We start from the raw sequence: 21,001 nt of genomic DNA, 5'->3' as shown, positions 1-21,001 counted from the left end.
CTGTCTCTGGAGTTTCAATGACCTGTGTGTGTGTGTGTGTGTGTGTGTGTGTGTGTGTGTGTGTGTGTGTGTGTGTGATCATATGTTTAAGTAAGAAAATACCAAAACGTGAGTAGGAGTGATAGGAGACAGGTCAGGCCAGTGAAAGGACAAAGCCTACAGTTCCTCTGTGTGTGTGTGTGTGTGCGTGTTTGTGTGTGTGTGTGTGTGCGTGCATACGTGCGCGTGTGTGTCTGCGTGTGGTGTGTGTGGCGTGTGTGATGAAATAAATATATAATAGAGGAATATTAAATCCTCACTTGCTGCTGTCTTCCTCTGATATTTCTCCACGGTGCCACGTCGACAGATAACAATCACATTATGTGTCGCAGTGTCACACCTTTTCTCTTCTGACGCCACCTCACTTCTCTCATTTGACTTTGTTTCATAATCTGTCTCTGTTTTTCATTTCATTTTACTTCTTTTTTTTACTCCTCACCTCTCCCTTTATTCGTGCTGCTTTTGTTTCCTCTCTTCCACCCTTTTTCCTTCACTGTTAAAGCCTCCCTCTGCCTCTCTCTGACTGACGGGGAGGAGAGTTTGCATACAGGAGAGTCAAAGAGGCTAGGAACAACAATCCCACAATCCCTCAGTGACTGGAGCAGCCATTCATTCAGTCTGCTAAAGAGGGAGAAGTGACGAACTACCAGAGGTGGAAATGGATATAATCAGAGTTTAGGGAAATCAGGGAAATAAAAGAGGAAAGCTGTAGTTGTTTTTGATGTAATCGTTCACATAAGTGTGTACATTTCTCTTTATAGTTGCTGGTTTATGTTATTTCCTACAACAAACTCAACCATAAATCACATGGAAGCATCAGAGGCACAGTGCAGGTCACAGACTGGGAGGACAGGCTGTGGTCCATTGACTGAGCAGAGGAGTGAACTAACCCACATGTGTGAGTACGCACTCCTCTCTCCTCTGGGTGTGTATGTGTGTGTGTGTGTGTGTGTGTGTCTGTGTGTGTCAGGCTCGGGTGGGCCGACTGAGCTGAGTAGATGTGACCAGCCTAAGTGTGTGTGTCTCATATCAGTGTGTCCTTGATCGCTCTCACTGTATGGGGCACTTTAGTTCATTCTTCACTGGCACCGGGAGGCACTCATACACACAGAGACACACATACGTGTAGTACACACATGTATGCACAACTACACACACACACACACACACAGACTCAGTGTTTTGATGTAAACTCAAGCAGACGAGGGGTCCAGTCAACCACTCCACCAGAGTCTTTCTCCCTCTATCCTCGTCTCTTTTTCCCTTCGTCTTTCATTGCTTCCCTCCCTGTGACACTTTTAAAGGCATGTCACGCAACCCTTCGCACACACACACATACACCTACACACACACACACACACACACACACACACACACACACACACACTTACCATGTCGTGCTCTCAGCCAAAGCTCTGCACCTTTGTCAGGGGAGAACCACTTAAGCACGCTCATATACACACACATATTCACGCACATTCATGTCTGATTTCCTTTCTCTCTCTCTGCACCACACACACACACACACACACACACACACACACACATACAAGCCTTTCACCATCTCGTGCCCCGCCGGGTCTCGTGTGTGCGTGACTGTGGCTGGCTTTGGCGAGGGTGAATTAGCACGACGACCCAGTTTGGTGCCAGAAGAGACAAGACAGTCACTGGAGGATATATTGAAGAGCTCTTTTTTTTTTTTTTTTTTTTGCCAACCGCAAATCCACTTTCTGCTCCAGCTGCAGTGATGTAATGGTAAATAAAATACAGGGTAAAAACATCACCTACAGCCGAGGACTGTCATAAAGCAAATTCTTTTTAGTTTTTTTAGATGCTTTTATGCTTTTTGTCCCCGTTAAAAGATGCTACCTCTGTAACCTCAGATAACTTACATCAGTGTCTTACGTAGAAATCAGCTTTAACATGCAGATAAAATCTGTTCCATAAACAAATCGTGACTCAAGGTGATTTTTCCTTCCAACTTCTCTCTGCTTTCTCTTGCTAATTGGCTGCAACTAATTATAGAAAGTCTGTAAGTGCCCCTCTAAACTGGACACACATAGAGACACACACACACACACACACACACACACACACACTTGCTATACTTTTAAACGCATTTCGACAAGGAGCTCTCACTGTGTCGAACCAAGAGGGTGTTTGACACTGGCCTCAGATTGGTGAGACACAACAAAGAGTTGTGTGTGTGTGTGTGTGTGTGTGTGTGTGTGTGTGTGTGTGTGTGTGTGTGTGTGTGTGTGTGTGTGTGTGTGTGTGTGTGTGTGTCGGGAGGAGGAAAGAGGGGGAGGATGCAAGCGGCGTTGCGTGTCTCGTTCGGCTCGTTTAGCTGACAAACTGCTTTTAGCGTTTAATTATCCATCGCTCTGTGATTAATAGGTTTTAATTACTGTAACCCGTGGCAACCTGAAATATGCACAGGTCTCCGCGTGAGGTCAGCCTATCAGAACCCCATGAAAAATCAAAAAGAGACAAAAACAAACAGAATGGGGTTTCACAAAAGAGAAAAACAAGACAGGATCAAGAATCTTCTCACCTCAATTATTCATCATCAGCAGGTGAACGAGAGACAGAAACCATTCAGCTCAGACAGACGCGCGGCTACTTTCTCAGTATTTACCTACTCGGGAAAAGGGTTAGACCTCAGAAAAGCTTTTGACCAGACACTGAACTTTCCACAGGATCCACAGCCAGAACTTCAAACGGACTTTTTGATTCACTAGAAAGGTTAGGAGCTTTCCAAGTGCATGTGTTGCTCCGAAGGCTCTTTACATTCTGCAGACACTTCAGCCGAGCGCTCCGAGCTCAGAGGAAAACTTTCAGATAGTTAAACAAACGGGCAACTCTGATGCTTTGATGCTCTGATGATTTAGTAGAAAAGAGGGTTGTCACTAGAGGTGTAAGAAAAAATCCCTACACTTGAGTATCGCGATGTATTATTTAGCAATATTGTATTGATTTTCAAAAACGCAATTGCAGTTTACATGCAAAAATATTCATGTAAGACAGTGGTTTATGTTGTGTTTGAACCATAGACTGTTAATATGAATGGACAGAGCATGTGAGACATCACCCGTTGGTTTGTGGAGATCTGCTATGAGTCGTTGAGTTTGCCGTTACCGGTGCAGCCATCCTGGTTGGGGATGTGATGATTTTAGACGAGAGGGAGGAGCGAGGGAGGAGCCCTTACACTCTACGTTACGTTACACACTTTCACTGGCAATCATATCGCTCGGACAGATATTTAGAAATGATATTCGGGTTCGGGTCAGGCTTTTAAATTTAAAAAAGCAGGGGCGGCCTCTAGCTCACCCAGTAAGAGCGTTCGCCCCATGTTGGCTGAGGGTTTGAATCCGACCTGCTGCCCTTTGCTGCAATCGTCCCCCATCTCTCTCCCCCTTTCATGCCTATCCACTGTCTCTATGTAATAAAGGGAACAGCCCCAAAAAATAATATAAAAAAACTGCTTATTATGTAGGTGCGCGCCTGTGTTAACATGCTCTTGTTGCCCCGTGTGCGCTGATGCCTCATCTGTTGACATTTCTGAATGCCTTCCTACAGCTGCCTAATAAAAGCTTTCTACACAAAGAAACGTACATGTGTCATTAGTATGAGAAAAAAAATGAGATTTTAACTGTGTCGGGCTCGGGTCGGGCCCGATCACCACTCTAATCTGCACTCGACTCACATCGGGCAGTGACAGGGTGGTAGAGATTTCACCCATCGAGTCAAAAGGAAGCACTTTTGTTCCCAGCATCCTCAGCAGAATCTATCAACAGTAGCTTGGAATTCGGTTCCCTTCGTCCGGACCAAAGAAAAGGTTAACTCATTGTGGCTCTTTACTTCAGGACTGGTACGTACGACGACGTATTAGGGACTATGTAAGAAAGAAATAATAACATGGAGCCCGGGGAGGGGGGTAATATTCCAAGAAAAAACTCAGAGTTTCTGAGATAAAAGTCGTAAATTTAGGAGAAAAGAATTTGGATATTCTCTGAGATTAAAGTGGTAAAGTTACGAGATAAAACTCAGATATTCTCTGAGATTATAAAGTCATAAATTTGCACACAAAAATAAAAAAATCGGAAATTCAGGATTTTTTCTCCTGCAGTGGTCCTAATATGCTGTTGTAGGTAAGTGTTCGGCTCACCATGGTTACTAAGTATATAATGTATCACTTCAAGGTAATCACTTCCTTGACAGTTTCCAGTACCAGCACATTGATGGAGTATGTAATCATAATTTAACTTTTGAATTGAAGTTAAGGGTACTTAATTGTCACATACAAATACACTTAGCGAAATTCATTCTCTGCATTTAACCCATCCCTCAAGGGAGCAGTGGGCAGCCATTTACAGCACCTGGGGACCAGATCTGGGCCAGTCCCTTGATCAAGGGCACTGAACCGACGAACCCAGAATCTTCTTGCTGTGAGGCCACAGTGCTAACCACTGGGCCACCATGCTGCTCAAAGTCACATGTACCTTCACACAATCCTGTGATTGGTCTTCTTTACGGTCTTTCGCTTCCTTGATCTGCACCAGTTACAATTCAATTCAGTTTATCTAAGAAGGGGACAGTGCAAATTAATATAACGCATGATTTTACATGGGTTAAAAATGCCAGAATTCGCCAAAAGGCTATTTTCAATGTGTCCCATTGACTCAATGTTTTTTTTTTTTTAATACAAAGAAACTTCTTATGTCTCATTGGAACTACAGATCTGGCAAACTTGCATAGTGCGGTTATAGCCGGTAGAGAGTGCCGTTCACCCTGTTACGAGTTGATGAACCACTGAAACGATTTTGGAAACATTATTTTAAGTTACAAAAGAATCTTTGTTGTGGCCTTAAAGGTGCTGTAGGTAGGATTGTGAAGATCCAGAACTTAGCCTGAAAAATTTGAACATCAACAACTTCTCAGTCCCCCCCCCTTTCTGCTAAAGCCCAAAACGGTCTCCTAAGCCCCTCCCCCCACAAGGGAGAATGAATGCGTGTGCATGAGCAGTGATTGACATGCAGTTAGACACCCTCCCCTGGACCTGATTGGTGCATCTGAACAGGGAGCGGTGGATTTTTGTAAATCACACTACAGGCTGTAGGTGGAGCCAGAGGAGCTGGATTTTATTTTTAAAGTACCTGCTTTATGTAGTTCTACTGGAACATAGGGTCAGTTTCAGCAAATATGACAGAAAGATAGTTTTATAAGTCTTACCTACTGCACCTATAACTAAGAGGAAATTATAGTTTTCACAAGCAAAACCAAACCAGCGAACGCACCAGATTCTGTTTTAACTGCAGCGAACAGGTCAGGTATGAAAGCACACCGGGTCGACTCACCCACGCAGGAATCTCTGTGTTCTTCGAATCCGGCGGAGCACACACATCTCCCGATGGGCACCAGCCACTCGCCCTCGGCGCTGCAGTACATCTTGGGCGTGTCCCTCTCCTCTGCGTGATCCACACACTGACCCCGGACCTCCACCAGAGAGGATGAGTCGGCGCCCGTCACCACGTCGGTGAACACGGCCAGGTTACGGCTCACGCCCACGCAGCGTTTGTAGTACACCCGCACAGAGGTGAGGGCAATGCAGGCGCCGATGTCCTGGAAGGCCAGGTAGAAGCCTCGTTTGCTCAGAGGGCCCACGCCTCGCACCTGGGACAAGAGAAGAAGGGTTTGACACTTTTATCGCACACACTTCAGGTCATTATCATAGTGTTTATTGATAGGTGGAATAATCAAGCCTGCATTTACTCAAATGTATTTTCATATTTCATATGTTCTATAATGTGTTATTACGATCTAGCTAGAAGGTCACAGTGATGGAAAGAGGCCCTATGCGTGCGAAGGTTGGATCTGGTTCAGATGTTTAAGTTCTGTGAATAATAAGTTAGAGGCCCTGATTGAGTAGCTGTCCAGGGTGTCATGTATTCTGAAAGGCTTTATCTGAATAACAACTGATGTAATGTTCACCTATGGCCTTTGGTGGGGGCCTACAGTATACTTGAGTCTATCCGAGCATGGGACCCTTACAGTGTTAGGATGAGATTATGAATAAGGGTTTCCTGGTGGGCGGCCCCAGAAAGTATAAAATGTAGACACTTTGGGAACATGCAGCTTGTGTGTGTACACATGGTTATCTCCTTTGTTCAATATTGAATAAAGCTGCCTATAATCTGAAATCATCTGAAACCATCTGTGAGCATCTCCATCATCAATTTCCAGAGAGTTCCATCTTTCATTTATGACAATGACAACAAATACAAAATAGGGTATATGATTAACAAGACTGTGTTTGTCTGACTCTGTGTGCTCATGTTAAAAAATAATAATTCATTACATTTATATAGCGCTTTATCATAGACACTCAAAGCGCTTCAGGGTGGGAGGACTTCTCTCTAACACCACCATTGTGTAGCACCCACCACGGCAGCCTTACGACGCCAGACGCTCACCACACATATTTTTAGTGGTGGGGAAAACCAGACCACCCGGACAAAACCCCCCCACACATGGGGAGAACATGCAAGCTCCACAGAAAGGCCCGGGACGACCAGGTTTCAACCCTGTACCTTCTAGCTGTGAGGCCACAGTGCTAGCCATTGGGCCACCGTGCTTACCCCTTTTTATTTTACCCCTTTTCTGGTTTTGGGGGAGAACACTCTTTACTCTCTGTGGCTGGAACTTGGGTTGGGTACCGTTCACGTTTTTTTTCGGTACCAGTACCTCAAATTCGGTCCCGGTACCCAACAGTACCTTTTTCCCTCTGCAATAACAAAAATTAATTTCAGTTGTAAAAAATAATTCCAAACCTATTCTTCCTAGTTACTTTACTTATTTACCATCTTGTTATTTATTTAGAAGATTTTACACACCACATAAAATACAACACCTCCCTCTCCCCTCTGAAAACCGTCCCTACAAACTATCAAATCCAAAAAATTTTAATTTCTTACACTGCACTGGAACTATTATTCTTGTATTTGTACGGTGTTCTTTTTGAGCCTGATTTTATTTTCTATTTCTTTTCAATTGCTCTTTAATGTTCTATGTAAAGCACTTTGAATTGCGTCGTTGCTGAAATGTGGTATACAAATAAATTTGCCTTGCCTTACAACATGCAGCTTGTCAGTCAGTCAAAAGGGCATAGAGAACAATGTTGGACCTACAATCTCAAGCCTGTCAGTCAGTCAAAAGGGCAGAACACTGTTGGACGGTCCAATGGATTATGGAAGGCTTGTATCATGTGGACGCGCTGACAGCGTTGTTGTCATTTCTTTTTTTTCCTCATGAAGGAGACAAGAACTACGCACTACAGCTTTAAACAAACTGCCGAGGCGATGTCATCCTCTGTGTGTGTGTGTCAGAGCTAGAGGATGGACACCCGAGCCGAGCCAGACGGGACCCGAAGTTCGGACAGATATTTAGAAATGATGTTCGGGTTCGGGTCGCGCTCGGTCACATCAGCGCGATAAAGCAGGTCATTTTTCTACAGTTGCTTAAAAGTATACGCCACATTTTGTTGAAATAGGGCTTATCATGGTCTCCCCTATACATTGTTTTAGTCCGGTAAAACACCGGCAGCGCCACCGCTAGTTAGCTTAGCGTAGTGAATGGAATCCTATGTTGCCAGTTAGCATGTTGTGAGTAAAAGTGAGCCAACAAAAGACACAAAAACAACCTAATTACTTGCACTGAGACAAAAAATGCATTGGCCCACCTATCTACAGCCAGGGGAGACCGTGATAAGCCCTATTTCAACAAACGGTGGCGTATCCCTTTAATGAAAGCTTTCCAGACAAACAAACGTACATGAGTCATTAGTAGCCTATGAGAAACAAATGAGATTTTAACTGTGTCGGGCTCGGGTCAGGTTCGGTTACCGCTCTGTTGGACGCGGGCCGGGCTCGGACAGAAAAATGCGGCCCGATCCGCACTCTAGTCAGAGCGGAGCCCCGCTCTCTGTCAACATGCAGAGAGGACAGATAAGCTCGCGCTTACAGGTACTGAAATTTGGCACCGTTTGATTTAACGTGAATCGGTCCTTGGTAGTACCGATGTAATTCAGTCGGTACCCCAAAAAAGTACCAGATTCGGTACCCAACCCTAGCTGGAACAGGTTTCTTCTAGTAAACTAAAAATAAAACTGAAATAAGCAGTGAAATATATTTTTAACTAAATAAAAACTAACACCTTCATGAGAAATTAAAATTAAACTGAAACTATAATATTGCCAGGTTAAAAAACTAATATAGATAACATAAAAATGAATGCAAATGATTTCAGTTTGCGCTGCTTCACATCGGACACTAAACAATAAAGCGCCCATATTCTGCTCATTTAAGGTTCATAATTGTATTTAGAGGTTGAACCAGAATAGGTTTATGTGGTTCAATTTTCAGAAATCACCATATTTTTGTTGTACTGCACATTGCTGCAGCTCCTCTTTTCACCCTGTGTGTTCAGCTCTCTGTTTTAGCTACAGAGTGAGACATCTCACTTCTATTCCATCTTTGTTGGGAGTCAAAAAGAATAATATGATCACATTAAACATTAAACATCACTGTTCTCGAAGCATGTATATGTAGCTACATACTTCTGAGACTTGCACCTGGTGCTGATAAAATATAAATATATAAAAAGTTTTCTTTCTTTTCATTCTTTAAAACTTTACCCTAGAACACGCCTGTCTGAAAAGAGAAAGAATTTCTTCACACTCAGTAAAATCATGGAACGAGCTTCCAGAAGAAGTTGTGCGTTCCCCTTCAATTAATTCTTTGAAGAATAGGTTGGATGGATCATGCCTGTCAAAAGGTGTAATGTATAATTATAAAGCTTGTCAGAAACTTATGTAACTTATTTATGAATTGTTAGAAAATTTCAATTATGAAATTAATGTGTTTTATGAAAATAAGATGTTAAAATGTGAATATATATATATGGAATATATACAGTACAGGCCAAAAGTTTGGACACACCTTTTCATTCAATGCATTTTTTTATTTATTTTCATGACTATTTACATTGTAGATTCTCACTGAAGGCATCAAAACTATGAATGAACACATATGGAATTATGTACTTAACAAAAAAGTGTGAAATAACTGAAAACATGTCTTATATTTTAGATTCTTCAAAGTAACTTGTTTGGTAATGTCTTGGTATACATGAACATATTTCATATTTATGAAACCTCTGTGTATTTTTGCTAGACGTCTTCCTAGAGTTTGGAAAGTTCTCTCACTCTTTCATACTGAAAACTCAAACAGTGGTACTGAACAGAACAGGTGGAACAGTGTGAACCGAGCCTTAATTTAATCTCTGGACTGGTGTTTGGTGTTGTGTTTGGCAGCAGTCATTAATCAGCCGCTCTGCTTCTAACAGCAGCCTGGAAACAGATCTTTTTTACATTTTTATATGCTTGTTTTTCATCTCATATCACAGTTGATTATCTTGTTAACACCCAGGAACTGACTCAGTACCTTATTTTAAAAGTTTGTTGCGGAAGCATATTATGAAAATATAAGGACAGCTTTTTAAGCAACTCCCTATAATTACCAGGGGTTGATAAGTGTGATATATGATTATTAGGCAGATGTACTGTGTGTCCATAAATTATTCTCTCCATTTTCTCTCCGATGTTCTGTTTACTTCCCTCCAGCATTTTGTTCACCATTGTACACCATTTTGTTCAATAAAAAGTCAATGAAGAGCTAACGAGCTAGCTAACAGTAAGATGGCAAATTTGTTAGCTCTTTAGCTTATGGTTCCTTAAAAAAACATATTTGTACCATAGACCCCTGTCTCATAACTTCAACCCTTTTTTTTTACTGGTTAGTTTTGCAAATATTACAAACACAGCTACTCCTGCACCTTCCCTTGTTCCTTCACCGCCCTCTCCCTCCCACCTTCCCATCCATCCACCAAATGAATGACTTATAGACTGACAGCCAGGGAACGGTAAGAGTCAGTGTCGGCCCTGCTGTTTGGTCTCTCGTCTTGTCTCGCTGTCTCTACATCTTGACGGCTCCAAGGAGCAGCTACTACTGGTGTTGAGTGATTTTACTTTTATCTATTTCTTTGTTTTGTTTTCTTTCTTATCGTCAATTTGTGGATTAATTTATATGGCCCTTTTTTCACTGTATTTAACAACCTTTTGTATAATTGTCACAATGTTCAACCTTTGATGCTACTACAGTAGAAACGAAAGAGAAAAAGGTTAAAGAGTCGATGGCAAAACCACAACTTACTGAAATTTTTTTATGTTTCCTAAAGCTAAATCTGGGTAGTGAATGTATAGTGTACAATGAATTATACCATGTCTTTCACATTTTCATCTTTGGAACAATGTGAGGTATCAATAAAAGAGTAGCTCCACTATCTGGTATCAAATTTGAAGCTGTTATCAATATCACTGTATTTCCCAGGATACTGAACTGAGCCAGGCTGTTTGTTTTCGTTCACAGATCTGCAGAACCGATCACAAAACAGCCTGAGTGACGAGACTGGAAGAGGCTCTAGAGGTTTCCAACTTGTCTTGAACTCCTGCAGAGGTGTACGTGCCGAGAATTGGAATAAACTTACAATCCAAAGTGAGACATTGCTTCAAAGAACCTGGACTAACATGTACCTGTTGTATAAATCAGTATTCGTGCTGCTGTAGTGTTGTTGCTCATACCTCAGTGTTGAGTTTAAGTCTGCGGACTCCCAGGTCCACCCCTGTGAAGCTCTCGTCAGCGGCAATGGTGTCAATCTTAATGAACTGGTTCTCCCGTACGGCCGAGCCTACTGCTCGGTCAGACTCATAGTAGTACAGGTTGAAGGTTTCCTGTAGAATAAATAAACAGGGTAGAATAAGTACTGTATGTGTGTTCATTGTGTTACAAAATGAGTCATACATTATTACCCAATTTACTCTTAGTACACTCAAGATAAAAACAAGTGTAGATGCAACCAAGACACTTTACGGATGGACTGAAACCACCTAGGGTGAGTGCAAACCAGTTATTCACAATCAGTGGTACTTGTACCCAAGGGGGTATGTCTGCTCTTGCCATTGTAAAGCAGCTCAACTAATTCGGGGGGAAAAAATAGAAATTATAATTTCATTAAAATAATTTATCAGCTGTACCACCTAAATACTTCATGTTGCAGTTATGTAGAGTGTGTGAAAACTAGTTAGCAAATGATTGCATAAGTTCAAATAGGTAGTTGGCTAAAAGTGATGAATAAATGGTAGAAATAGTTAGCCACAAGTAATGGATAAATGGAAGAGATAGCTGTAAGTAATGAATAAATGGTAAAAACAGTTAGCTACAAGTAATGGATAAATGGTTGAAATAGTTAGCTTAAAATAAAGGATAAATGGTTGAAATAGTTAGCTTAAAGAAATGGATAAATGGTTGAAATATTTAGCTTAAAGCAATGGATAAACGGTTGAAATAGTTAGCTTAAAGTAATGGATAAATGGTTGAAATAATTAGCTTAAAGTATTGGCAAAACAGTTATAGGGTTAGGGGTTAGGGTTAAATAGCTTAAAATATTGCATAAGCAGCTGAAATAGTTAGAAAAAGTAGGCCTACTGACTAAACAGTTCAAATAGTTAGCTACAAGTAATGGATAAATGGTAGAAATAGTTAGCTACGAATATTGGCTACAGTTATAGGGTTAGGGGGTTAGGGTTGGGGTTAAGAGTTCCAATTTAGATTAATTTTGCACAGGCCTATTGATCTGAAGGTTGAAGTAGGTGAATGTGAGGGGGTCAAAAATGCTTCAGGAAGTCAGAAAGTCAATAATGTGATGGCAAGCTCTGTGTCATGCTGGGACCACGAGACAGAGGAAGAGGGCAAATTTAGTATTACAGGTATGGGGGAGAGGGGTCTGGAAGGTTGGGGTCTGGAAGGTTGGATGGTGAGTTGTGTGGGGGCTCAGGGTAGGTCCCACCTCCAGGAGAAAGGATGTTGGGGTGGGGGTTGGGATACAAACCCTGGTTAGGGTAGGGAAATAGTAAGTTGGGGTTAGGTAGGGGAGGTGGAGGTGGGCGCAGAACCGAGTGGTGAACCTGTGGGGTAGTGTGTTGATTGGGAGAGCGAGTAGGAGCGAGGGAGGCCAAGGTGCTGTTTTTGATGTAACAAAGATAGCGTTTGCTAAAGCGTCTGGGTCTGAGTCAATTGAAGAGGGTGGGGATGGCTGCATGTAGATTTGATGGTTGGAAGGAGAGGTGGTGAAAGAGGATAATTTGTGATTTAATGATACTCTTGAAGGTGTGTTTGGGATGATAGCTGCTTTAATGGAGCAGTGCAAGTGTGTCTGTGGTCTTAAAATAAAATGTGGTCAAAAGTTGGTGGTGTGTGGTGTTGATCGGCTGAAAAAATACTGTAGTGTCAAGAAAAATAACCTGTATTTGATATATTGATGGAGGGGTGGTGGCTGTTGAGGGTGTGAATGAAGGCTGGGAAAAGGGAAATGTCTTGGGTCCAAATGCCAAAAATGTAATTTAGGAAACATGGATAAATGAGGGGTTTATATGGGCACTTGGCCAGTACCTCTCGCTCCCACTCGCTCATGTATGTGCGGCTCTTTATGGATTTTTGGTAGGAGGTAGAAGTGTTTGGGGCAGGGGCATTTGTGTCTGAATAAGTAGTCTTTTTGTTTGGCAGTGAGACATTTCTGGTCATAAGTGATTGGATTATGGTCCGAAGTTGTGATTGAGTTTGGAGTTGGATGCTTTCCTCAATGGGTCTATAGTGTTTCGTATTTTGTGAGTTGTCTGTTAGCCTCAGTGATGTATTGATTCTGGTCCATAATAATGATTTTAGATCCCTTATGTTTTTTTTTTTACCTTTATTTATTCAGGGAACGAGAATAAACCTCTCTTTTGATGAATGTGTAACTCACAGTTACACATTCATACCTGGAACCTGCCCAGTCTGATCTGCTGGCCACTGAGCAGTTCCACTGGAGCGGTTGGGGTTAAGGGCCTTGCTCGAGGGCACCTCAGTGGTGGTAATGAGGGAGGGACAGTCTTTCACTTTCCCCACCCAGATTTTTTTTATCCTATCGGTCTGGGGATTGAACCGCGACCTCTCGGTCACAAGCTCGCTTCTCTAACCTTTAGGCCACCACTGGAGTTCTGAGAAGGCCAAGGGTTCGGCCACCGACGAGTTGTCTGGGATGTCTGCCAGTGGTCGAAAAGAGCGAAGGGCCCATCTGATGAATGAAATTGATAACTGTAGGGTCGAGTTGATTTGTGAGAGGCTCCCAGTTGGAGGGGTGGGTAAATGGTATGGCTGGTTGTGACTTGGATTGGGAATGAAAATGGGTAATGACTTTTATTTGTCTAAGGTTTTCGTCCCCCTCTCTCTCTCCACTAGCTTTCCCACCCTCCCCTCTCAGTCTGAGTGCTACCTTGCAGGTGCCCAGTACACCAGGCATGCTGTTGCAGTCTCTCAGGGTGAACTTGACCTCGATGTAGATCCTCCTCGCTCCGTCTCGAGGGAGCCAGCCCGTCCTCAGCCAGTTGTTCTGGCTGGGGCTCATCACGTTACAGACCTGATTCAGAGTAAGGGTTATAATCAGCAACTCTAGCAGCAACATACATCATCAATACAAACAAACATTGTAGTCTGTAGATCTGTGGCTTATAGAGAGGCAAAGTCCCTCCCTTCCGGTGGACCTCATGGGACCTTATTTTGGATGGATATGTATGGTAGGAATGGGGAAAGACAAATTATCTTAGCGTTTGAATTGAGCCATGAAGTACACATATGATGTTCGTCAATTTAAAGTCTCTGTCGTAGGTTTTTGGAGCTCTACTTAGTTTTGTGTGAAACCGCTCAGGGAATTACCTTTCTTGTCTGGCACAATATACGTCACCTTGCTTGATGCTTGGCTTGCTCGCTAGCTAGCTTAGCTTTGTTCCACAAACCATGTAACGGTATCTTACCTGATGTGTATTATCCAGCGTGTTTTTATCAGCCGAGAAACGAAAGAACGAGCAAGATCTGTCGCAACTGTTTGGATCTTTACATCCCGGCACGAAACACACAGACATCGTAGCTTCAGAGTGACGTCACATATGCGACTTTGAAGTGTATAGTCTTTGCAGTTACGTATTTTGACATTTTCACTTAAACAGTTTTATGACAAACTGTGACTTTCTTGTGTAATCTTTTAAATTGAAGAACATCATATGTGTAATACATGGCTCAATTCAAACGGTATCAAAAAATAATATCTTTCAAGTTTCCATGGTGGTCCACTGAAAGGGGAGGGACTTCGCCTCTCTATCATTTTTGGTATTGAAAGATGCCCCCCCCCCCCACTCCTGTGCGTCGCTCTATTTGTTTTGAAGAGCAGAGCAGCTGTTAGTAGCACTTCACAACAGCTAATATGTATTCAGGTGAGGAAGCCTGAGCTGACATGAAGATGAACTTGCACTCAGAACGGTAGACTGGTAGAAATGTGTTACTCGCTTTACATAATTTTTTGTGTGCATTCATTTTACAGAAATGGACATCTATCTACAATAGATTGCTCTGGTATGATATATATTATTATGGTTATTATCAACATGTTCTCACTCCCAACTCGTAAAAAAGCGCGTCTAAATATGACGCCAAAGGGCTAGACACAAATCCCAAGAGCGTCACATTGTGACACCAATAGTCCTGAACCAGAGCGTATGAATATGATGCTAAAGGAGACTTTTTTGCGTCAATAAAAAACGCCAAAGTCACCTGAGCAAGCATCGCTTTTTTGACACGATGAGAGTGAGAATTTATTGTCACTATAGAGAGTGTTGTATTTAAGTTGAATCTCTATCTATAGTAATGGATATGTGAATGAATGTTATGTATTTATGCCTGATTTCATGTGGAAGTTGTTGATTGGTGCACAAAAAAAGTCACCTCTTATAAAAGATGGCTTCTCAGGATGCAACACCATTTGCCTGAAGTACTGTACATATACTATGCCTACTTTTAAACTATATATTTTTTGCAAGTTAGACAGTGTGCGAGAGTTTATTTACAACGTTTGACCTGCTTGTCCCCCTCCGACGCACCAGTCTCGTGTGTAAAGTATTTTTCTGTAGGCGAACTCGCAAATCATCAAATGATTCCTGCTTTGTGCAGTTAAGCAATTTCATACATTTCTTTGACCAAGCTCGACCCAGTTACCCTGGAAGAGAGCACAATTTGAATTTACTCAATGAGTCACTCTGGCATTCAGTAATGATGCTCATTAACTATGCCCTTGTAGCCGAGCTGCACCAATCACATCGGTGTATCTGATATAGGTGGGCCAGAAGCGAGCTAAACAGATGACCAGTTAGCTCCGCTGGTAGCTAAATTTAATCTACCAGTTAGCTCCGCTGGTAACTAAGAGTTTAATCTACCAGTTAGCTCCGCTGGTAGCTAAGAGTTTGGGGCTTATTGTTGTGATTGGTCGTAGTGTTATCTAATTGCGTGCAGTGAGATTTTCAAATGCACGCTTGGTTCCGCCCCTCGAGTTGGGCCAGTTTCTTTACTCAATGCCAGACCCTTAATCTTTCAGATTTGGGTCTGGATTTCCAGGCTACGACGCAGTGTCACACAATGTAAAATGCAGTGTAGTTTTGTTTTTTTAAATCATGAAATCTTCATTTTATGGGGAAGAAACTTGCTAATTATAGGATGCTCCACATGCATCTCTAACACTGGTTTAGCATTTTTTAAATACTCAAGTAACATATCCTGTCCTTGTTTGTGGATGGCTGCATTTTCACAAGCCTGGCTTTCGTCAGGGTCTGAGCTTCCACGGACCACACTGAAGTTGTGTCCGCTGTACTTTTTCTGGGCTTTGCTGGTTTTAGCAACTTGGCTGGAGTTTATGGCTTACAATTAAAAACCAGGGTCTTCTCTGTGTTCCCTCAGCCCTGTGTTCCCTCATTTCTATACATTTTTCCCTGCATCAAAATTAGGCCCTGGGCTGAGGGAACATAGACACGCTCCCTAAAAACATCCGATTAGATAAATTGTAAAAAAATAAAAAAATAAAAAATAAAAACGTTTTCTACAGCTTCAAATTAATTATTTTGTCCAACCAACAGTCCAAATGTCAAAGGTTTTGAATTTACTACACAAAGAAAACAAGCAAATATTAACTTTTAAGAAGCTGGAACTACTGATTTGTTGGTAGTTTTGCAAATCCAAATGATGTCTATTTATTTGTCTATTAATTTCACCTGTTTTTTAACATCGATCTCCACAGCGCTGGAAAGGAATGTCTGGCTAGTCCACACAACAGTCCTGGAGGCAAAATTACGAATCCCACTATGGCCAAGCCAAGACCCGCCGTACGAAGCAGCTCGATTGGTTGGGATAAGGCAAAGCTCATTGTGGGACAGGCTCTAGTGGTTGTAATTCTACACCAAGGCTGAATTTATATATTATGTATCCAAATAATATCCAAAGCGACTTACAATTGTTACATATCCACAAAGGTATGTGAAATATCCACTGTGCCATCACCACCCCACAAATTTGGGAAAGAGACTTCAGACACAGTATTAGGGGACCACTAAGGTCTATATAAAAGAGACTTCAGATACAGTATTAGGGCACCACTAAGGTCTATATAAAAGAGACTTCAGATACAGTATTAGGGGACCACTAAGGCCTATATAAAAGAGACTTCAGATACAGTATTAGGGGACCACTAAGGTCTATATAAAAGAGACTTCAGATACAGTATTAGGAGACCACTAAGGCCTATATAAAAGAGACTTCAGATACAGTATTAGGAGACCACTAAGATCTATATAAAAGAGACTTCAGATACAGTATTAGGGCACCACTAAGGTCTATATAAAAGAGACTTCAGATACAGTATTAGGAGACCACTAAGGCCTATATAAAAGAGACTTCAGATACAGTATTAGGGGACCACTAAGATCTATATAAAAGCATCCAAAGAGCACAATGTCACGGGACCTTTAAAAGCGGAAAAGCCCAAAAAATAATGGGGACATCCAGTGGCACTGGAACAATCCCGTAAATGAAACGTCATTGATGTAGTGGGGGTCCCAGACTCATACCCTGGCTACAGTATGTGATATAATTATGCTCAGTAAAGCACTATCCTACGAACTGAAACAAAACCACCATCTCATAGCCACAACCGTCATAAATACCGAAGTAAATGGTTGAAAAATTACCAAGTAAATTGTCTCTACTTTTGAACACTAGCAGGAATTATTGTGTAATCTCTATTTGTGTTATTTAATGAAAAAATGTACCTTATAATCCAACTAATATAAAAGAATAACTAGTGATTAATTATCCAGTTTGTTTTAAAAGAAATCTAACTTAATTTACATTGGGGAAAAAAACTAATTTTCCCTGAGATCAAAGTGATATATTCCACTGAAGTTCTCGTAATAATTAACTCTAATACAACTGTGAGAACATTACACACCTGGTACGTGTGGATAGGGCTGAAGTACTCGTCCATCTCGTTAATGGCATCCCACTGTGCAGAGAGAAAGAAAAAGAGAGAGGGAAACATTCATGGGTCAGTCACATGTTCACACATCTTCACATTTTGCAGCAAATCATTCAGCTTCTGTCCATATTTCCCAAATCTCGTCTGTGCCTACGCGTCTCCCTAACCACATCGCAAGACTATTAGGGCCCGAGCGCCAACAGCGGCGAAGGCTCTATTGAAACTGAAGGAATTATTAATTGTGTACTTGAGTGTACATTGGCTCGAAACTTTTCAGGATTAATAAGAGTCCAACCCTGAGGACATCTTCAGGCCAATATTGGCTGAAAGTCATAGCGTGGCAACAGGAAGTAGGCCTAAAAGTCAAGGTGCTTTAACGAACTCCTCCTAGAGATTTCATCCGATGGACTTCAAACTTGGTCTGTACCATCCCAACACCTTAACGATGAAAAGTTATTGAAAGAAAAACTTGTCGTCAGACGGTGTGGGCGTGGTGGCCATTTTTAGCGTTTATCGATGAACGAAGAAGTTGCTGTAACTTCAGTGTACATTGTCATATCTACCCGAAATTTCTCACGTTTGACAAGGGTCCAGGCCACCTACAGGCCCAAATTGGATTTTGGTCATAGCGTCCCCCGCTGGCAACAGGAAATCAGCCTTACATGACAAACATCATCCGATTTACATGAAACTTATAATGTGTGGTGTACATGTGATACTGAGCCGGCCCCTATACTTTAACCACGCCCCCTTACTCAGGCCATGCCCCCTATTATGGCTTTTGAACCGTTTAAGGTATCGTGTTGTATTGTGAGAGGTATCATTGAACTCAGCAGAGAGTTCCTTTAATTGGTGACGGTTTGCCCTGCCCCATTTGCTTAAGCCACGCCCCCTTTAATACAATTGTGTGTGAGGTATCATTGAACCACTAGCGGCGCCAGGATTTTTATTGTAGGTGGGCCTCCACAAAACTGGATGGGCCAGTTAAAATAAGCCAAAAAAACGGGTTCCCCCTGCATACAGACAGCCAGACACTAATGTTAACGTTAGGCTTACTGTTAGCCTACTTGCCTTGCTGGTGTGAGGGGGTGGCTACGGGAGGACTTGATGGGGAGAGGGCGGCCGAGCAGGATGGTAACTTGTCACTTGTAACCGCATTACTTAAAATGGCAGGAGTTTCCTTGCTGAATTTAAATGAAAAAAAGCTGCTTTGCTTTGCGTTTAATATTGCTAATTGTGTTTAGCTAATTAGCTAATGCTAATTAGCTAAACACAGTCTGTGTCTGTCTCATTGAGCTAGCTTGAAAAGCTTGCGCGCAAACGTCATTCGTTTCATTGGATCACTTGCTGGTGACGATGCAGCCTGTGGGCGGGCTTAAGAGTCCACACGTGGGGTAGAAGCTGCTGATTGGCTGAGAAGCTTTCACACAAAACTTTCCTCGGGCTGCTTATTGGATGAACTGCTAGAATGAAAATCACTCACTACTCACTATAGGCCTGGGTCAAAATGGGCGGGCCTGGACCTAAAATGTGTGGGCCCAGGCCCACCCGGGCCCAATGGTAGCGCCGCGGGTTCATTGAACTCAACAGAGAGTTCCGTTTTCATTGGTCATGGTTTGCCCCCCCCCTTTCACAGCTAATGAACTGTATGACGTAGAGTCTTGTGTGAGGTATCATTGAACTCAGCAGGGAGTTCCCTCTTCATTGTTGAAGATTTGCGGTGTCTGAGTGCAAATGCACGATCGCAAGGAGCGGCGTCCGCCAGTAACCCCGACGCGTGCAGATGAGCGAGGGCCCGTCCATCGCTGCTTGCAGCTTTAATTAGCTTTGACTTCAAATGAAACATGCAATGAGTCCTGTCACACAGGCGGCAGCCATGCTAGAGTGACAGGTGTATGGTGTGCTGCATTTTGAATCTCTCAGAAGAGGAATAGGATGCTCTGAGTTTCCAGAAGATTTCAGAGCTCATTATCTGTATGATAATGAGTTGGAGTGATGCACACTTTGACAGTCAAAAGCAAACTGTAGAGATTGTAGCTTTGCATGAGGTTAAAGATTTGTCTTCTCATTCACTTTCTCATAGTCTTTGTCAAAGCTTAATTTGAAAATTCAAAATAAAAACACTGTTAAACTGGGATTAAAGCTGGTATTAAACATGCTGATGTATTCTGTTTGGGCGAGCAACGGTGCAATCGTGTGTTCTACATTTCAGTATGTTGGAATTCACTTCATGTAATTCCGACGGGACACATTTCCATTTAATGAGATGCCCCTCATGTATGTGATTAGATTTACATTGTTTACTGAATGCCGCCAGCGACCAATAATAGAATTACGAGAGGGAACAGTAAGTGAAATGTATTGGTATTTCTAAATGTGTTAATGTGCGTTACGCCTCCCTGCACCTACGACACCCAGAGGAGACTCAATCACAGGAAGCCGTGTTCCCCTCCTCCTCGGAGCATATTGTGAGGACATATAAGCTCCCAAAGACCTCGATCTACAGACGCGGAGCACAGGAAATGCACAAATCTCATGTGGTAGATGGCACAGGAAGATTACATTCAAAATTCAGATTTATTTGAATGCATCGGAGGGTAGGTACTGTTGACAGGCGCACTTTTGCAGTGTAGGACAAGAAGAATGAATTTAATCAAGTAAATAATTGAATGATCTTTACATGCCAGCGTCTAATTTTTTCTCCAGTGTTCACATACAGTACAAAGTTAAACAAGGCATTTTCTCTCTTTTATTTCGCTAAAAACATTTCGCCAATTTCACCAATTTCGAGGTTTCATCAATTCTGAAATTTCACCAATTTCAAAATTTTGCTAACTTGAAACTGTACAGTGAATTGTCACTTTAACTGACCGGCCTTGAATAAACAGTCAGATCAGTCAATCTGTTTTTCTGTCTTCAGTCAGACTTAAATCCAAATCAGTATAGGAATGAATTGGATACATCCATTCCTATACAGATTTTTTTTTAAGGCCTGTTGAAAATCCTTATATGTCATTGACCCACATCCATTCTGAACTTAGTTCACAACTCTCATAATAATCTTTGTTTTGCGCCAATGTCTGTAAAGGTCCAATGTCAAAGCTTTGTTTGTTTTTTTAGAATAACTCAGTTATTCTTGCTAAAGGGAGTTCAACAGACTAAAGCCCTATTTGCATGGCAATAGTATTATAATTTGTAATAATTGGAAATGTTATCTGTGATGTTAATCCTGTACGAATCTGCTACACAGAAACACTTTACACCTTCTACTTCTGGTTTTCCTTGTCAGTGCAAATCCAGTTGTATAGTTACATTTTGATGTCAGGGGGAAAATATCATCCTTTCGTGCTCCTGTATTAGTAACCCACCACAGCTCAATCATAGAGGAATGAGGATGTTCTGTCAATTGGTTTATTCATGGTAAGAAAATGCAAACAGCTTAACCCAAACTCCAGGGGAA

General features: G+C 42.0%; 1 protein-coding gene across 1 annotated transcript in view; it reads right to left on the bottom strand.

Annotated features, from left to right (window-relative positions):
- epha8 (eph receptor A8) overlaps positions 1–21,001 on the bottom strand; it is a 136,013-nt gene that overhangs the window by 56,544 nt on the left and 58,468 nt on the right. Inside the window, 4 exon segments of the mRNA XM_039798535.1 lie at positions 5,397–5,712; positions 10,736–10,885; positions 13,465–13,608; positions 17,515–17,568. Of these exon segments, the coding sequence (XP_039654469.1) occupies positions 5,397–5,712; positions 10,736–10,885; positions 13,465–13,608; positions 17,515–17,568 (664 nt within the window).

Source organism: Perca fluviatilis, chromosome 4, assembly GCF_010015445.1.
Source record: "Perca fluviatilis chromosome 4, GENO_Pfluv_1.0, whole genome shotgun sequence".
NCBI lineage: Eukaryota > Metazoa > Chordata > Actinopteri > Perciformes > Percidae > Perca > Perca fluviatilis.
The sequence above is the reverse complement of the archived record's forward strand: the minus strand, read 5'-3'. Positions and strand labels throughout refer to the sequence as shown.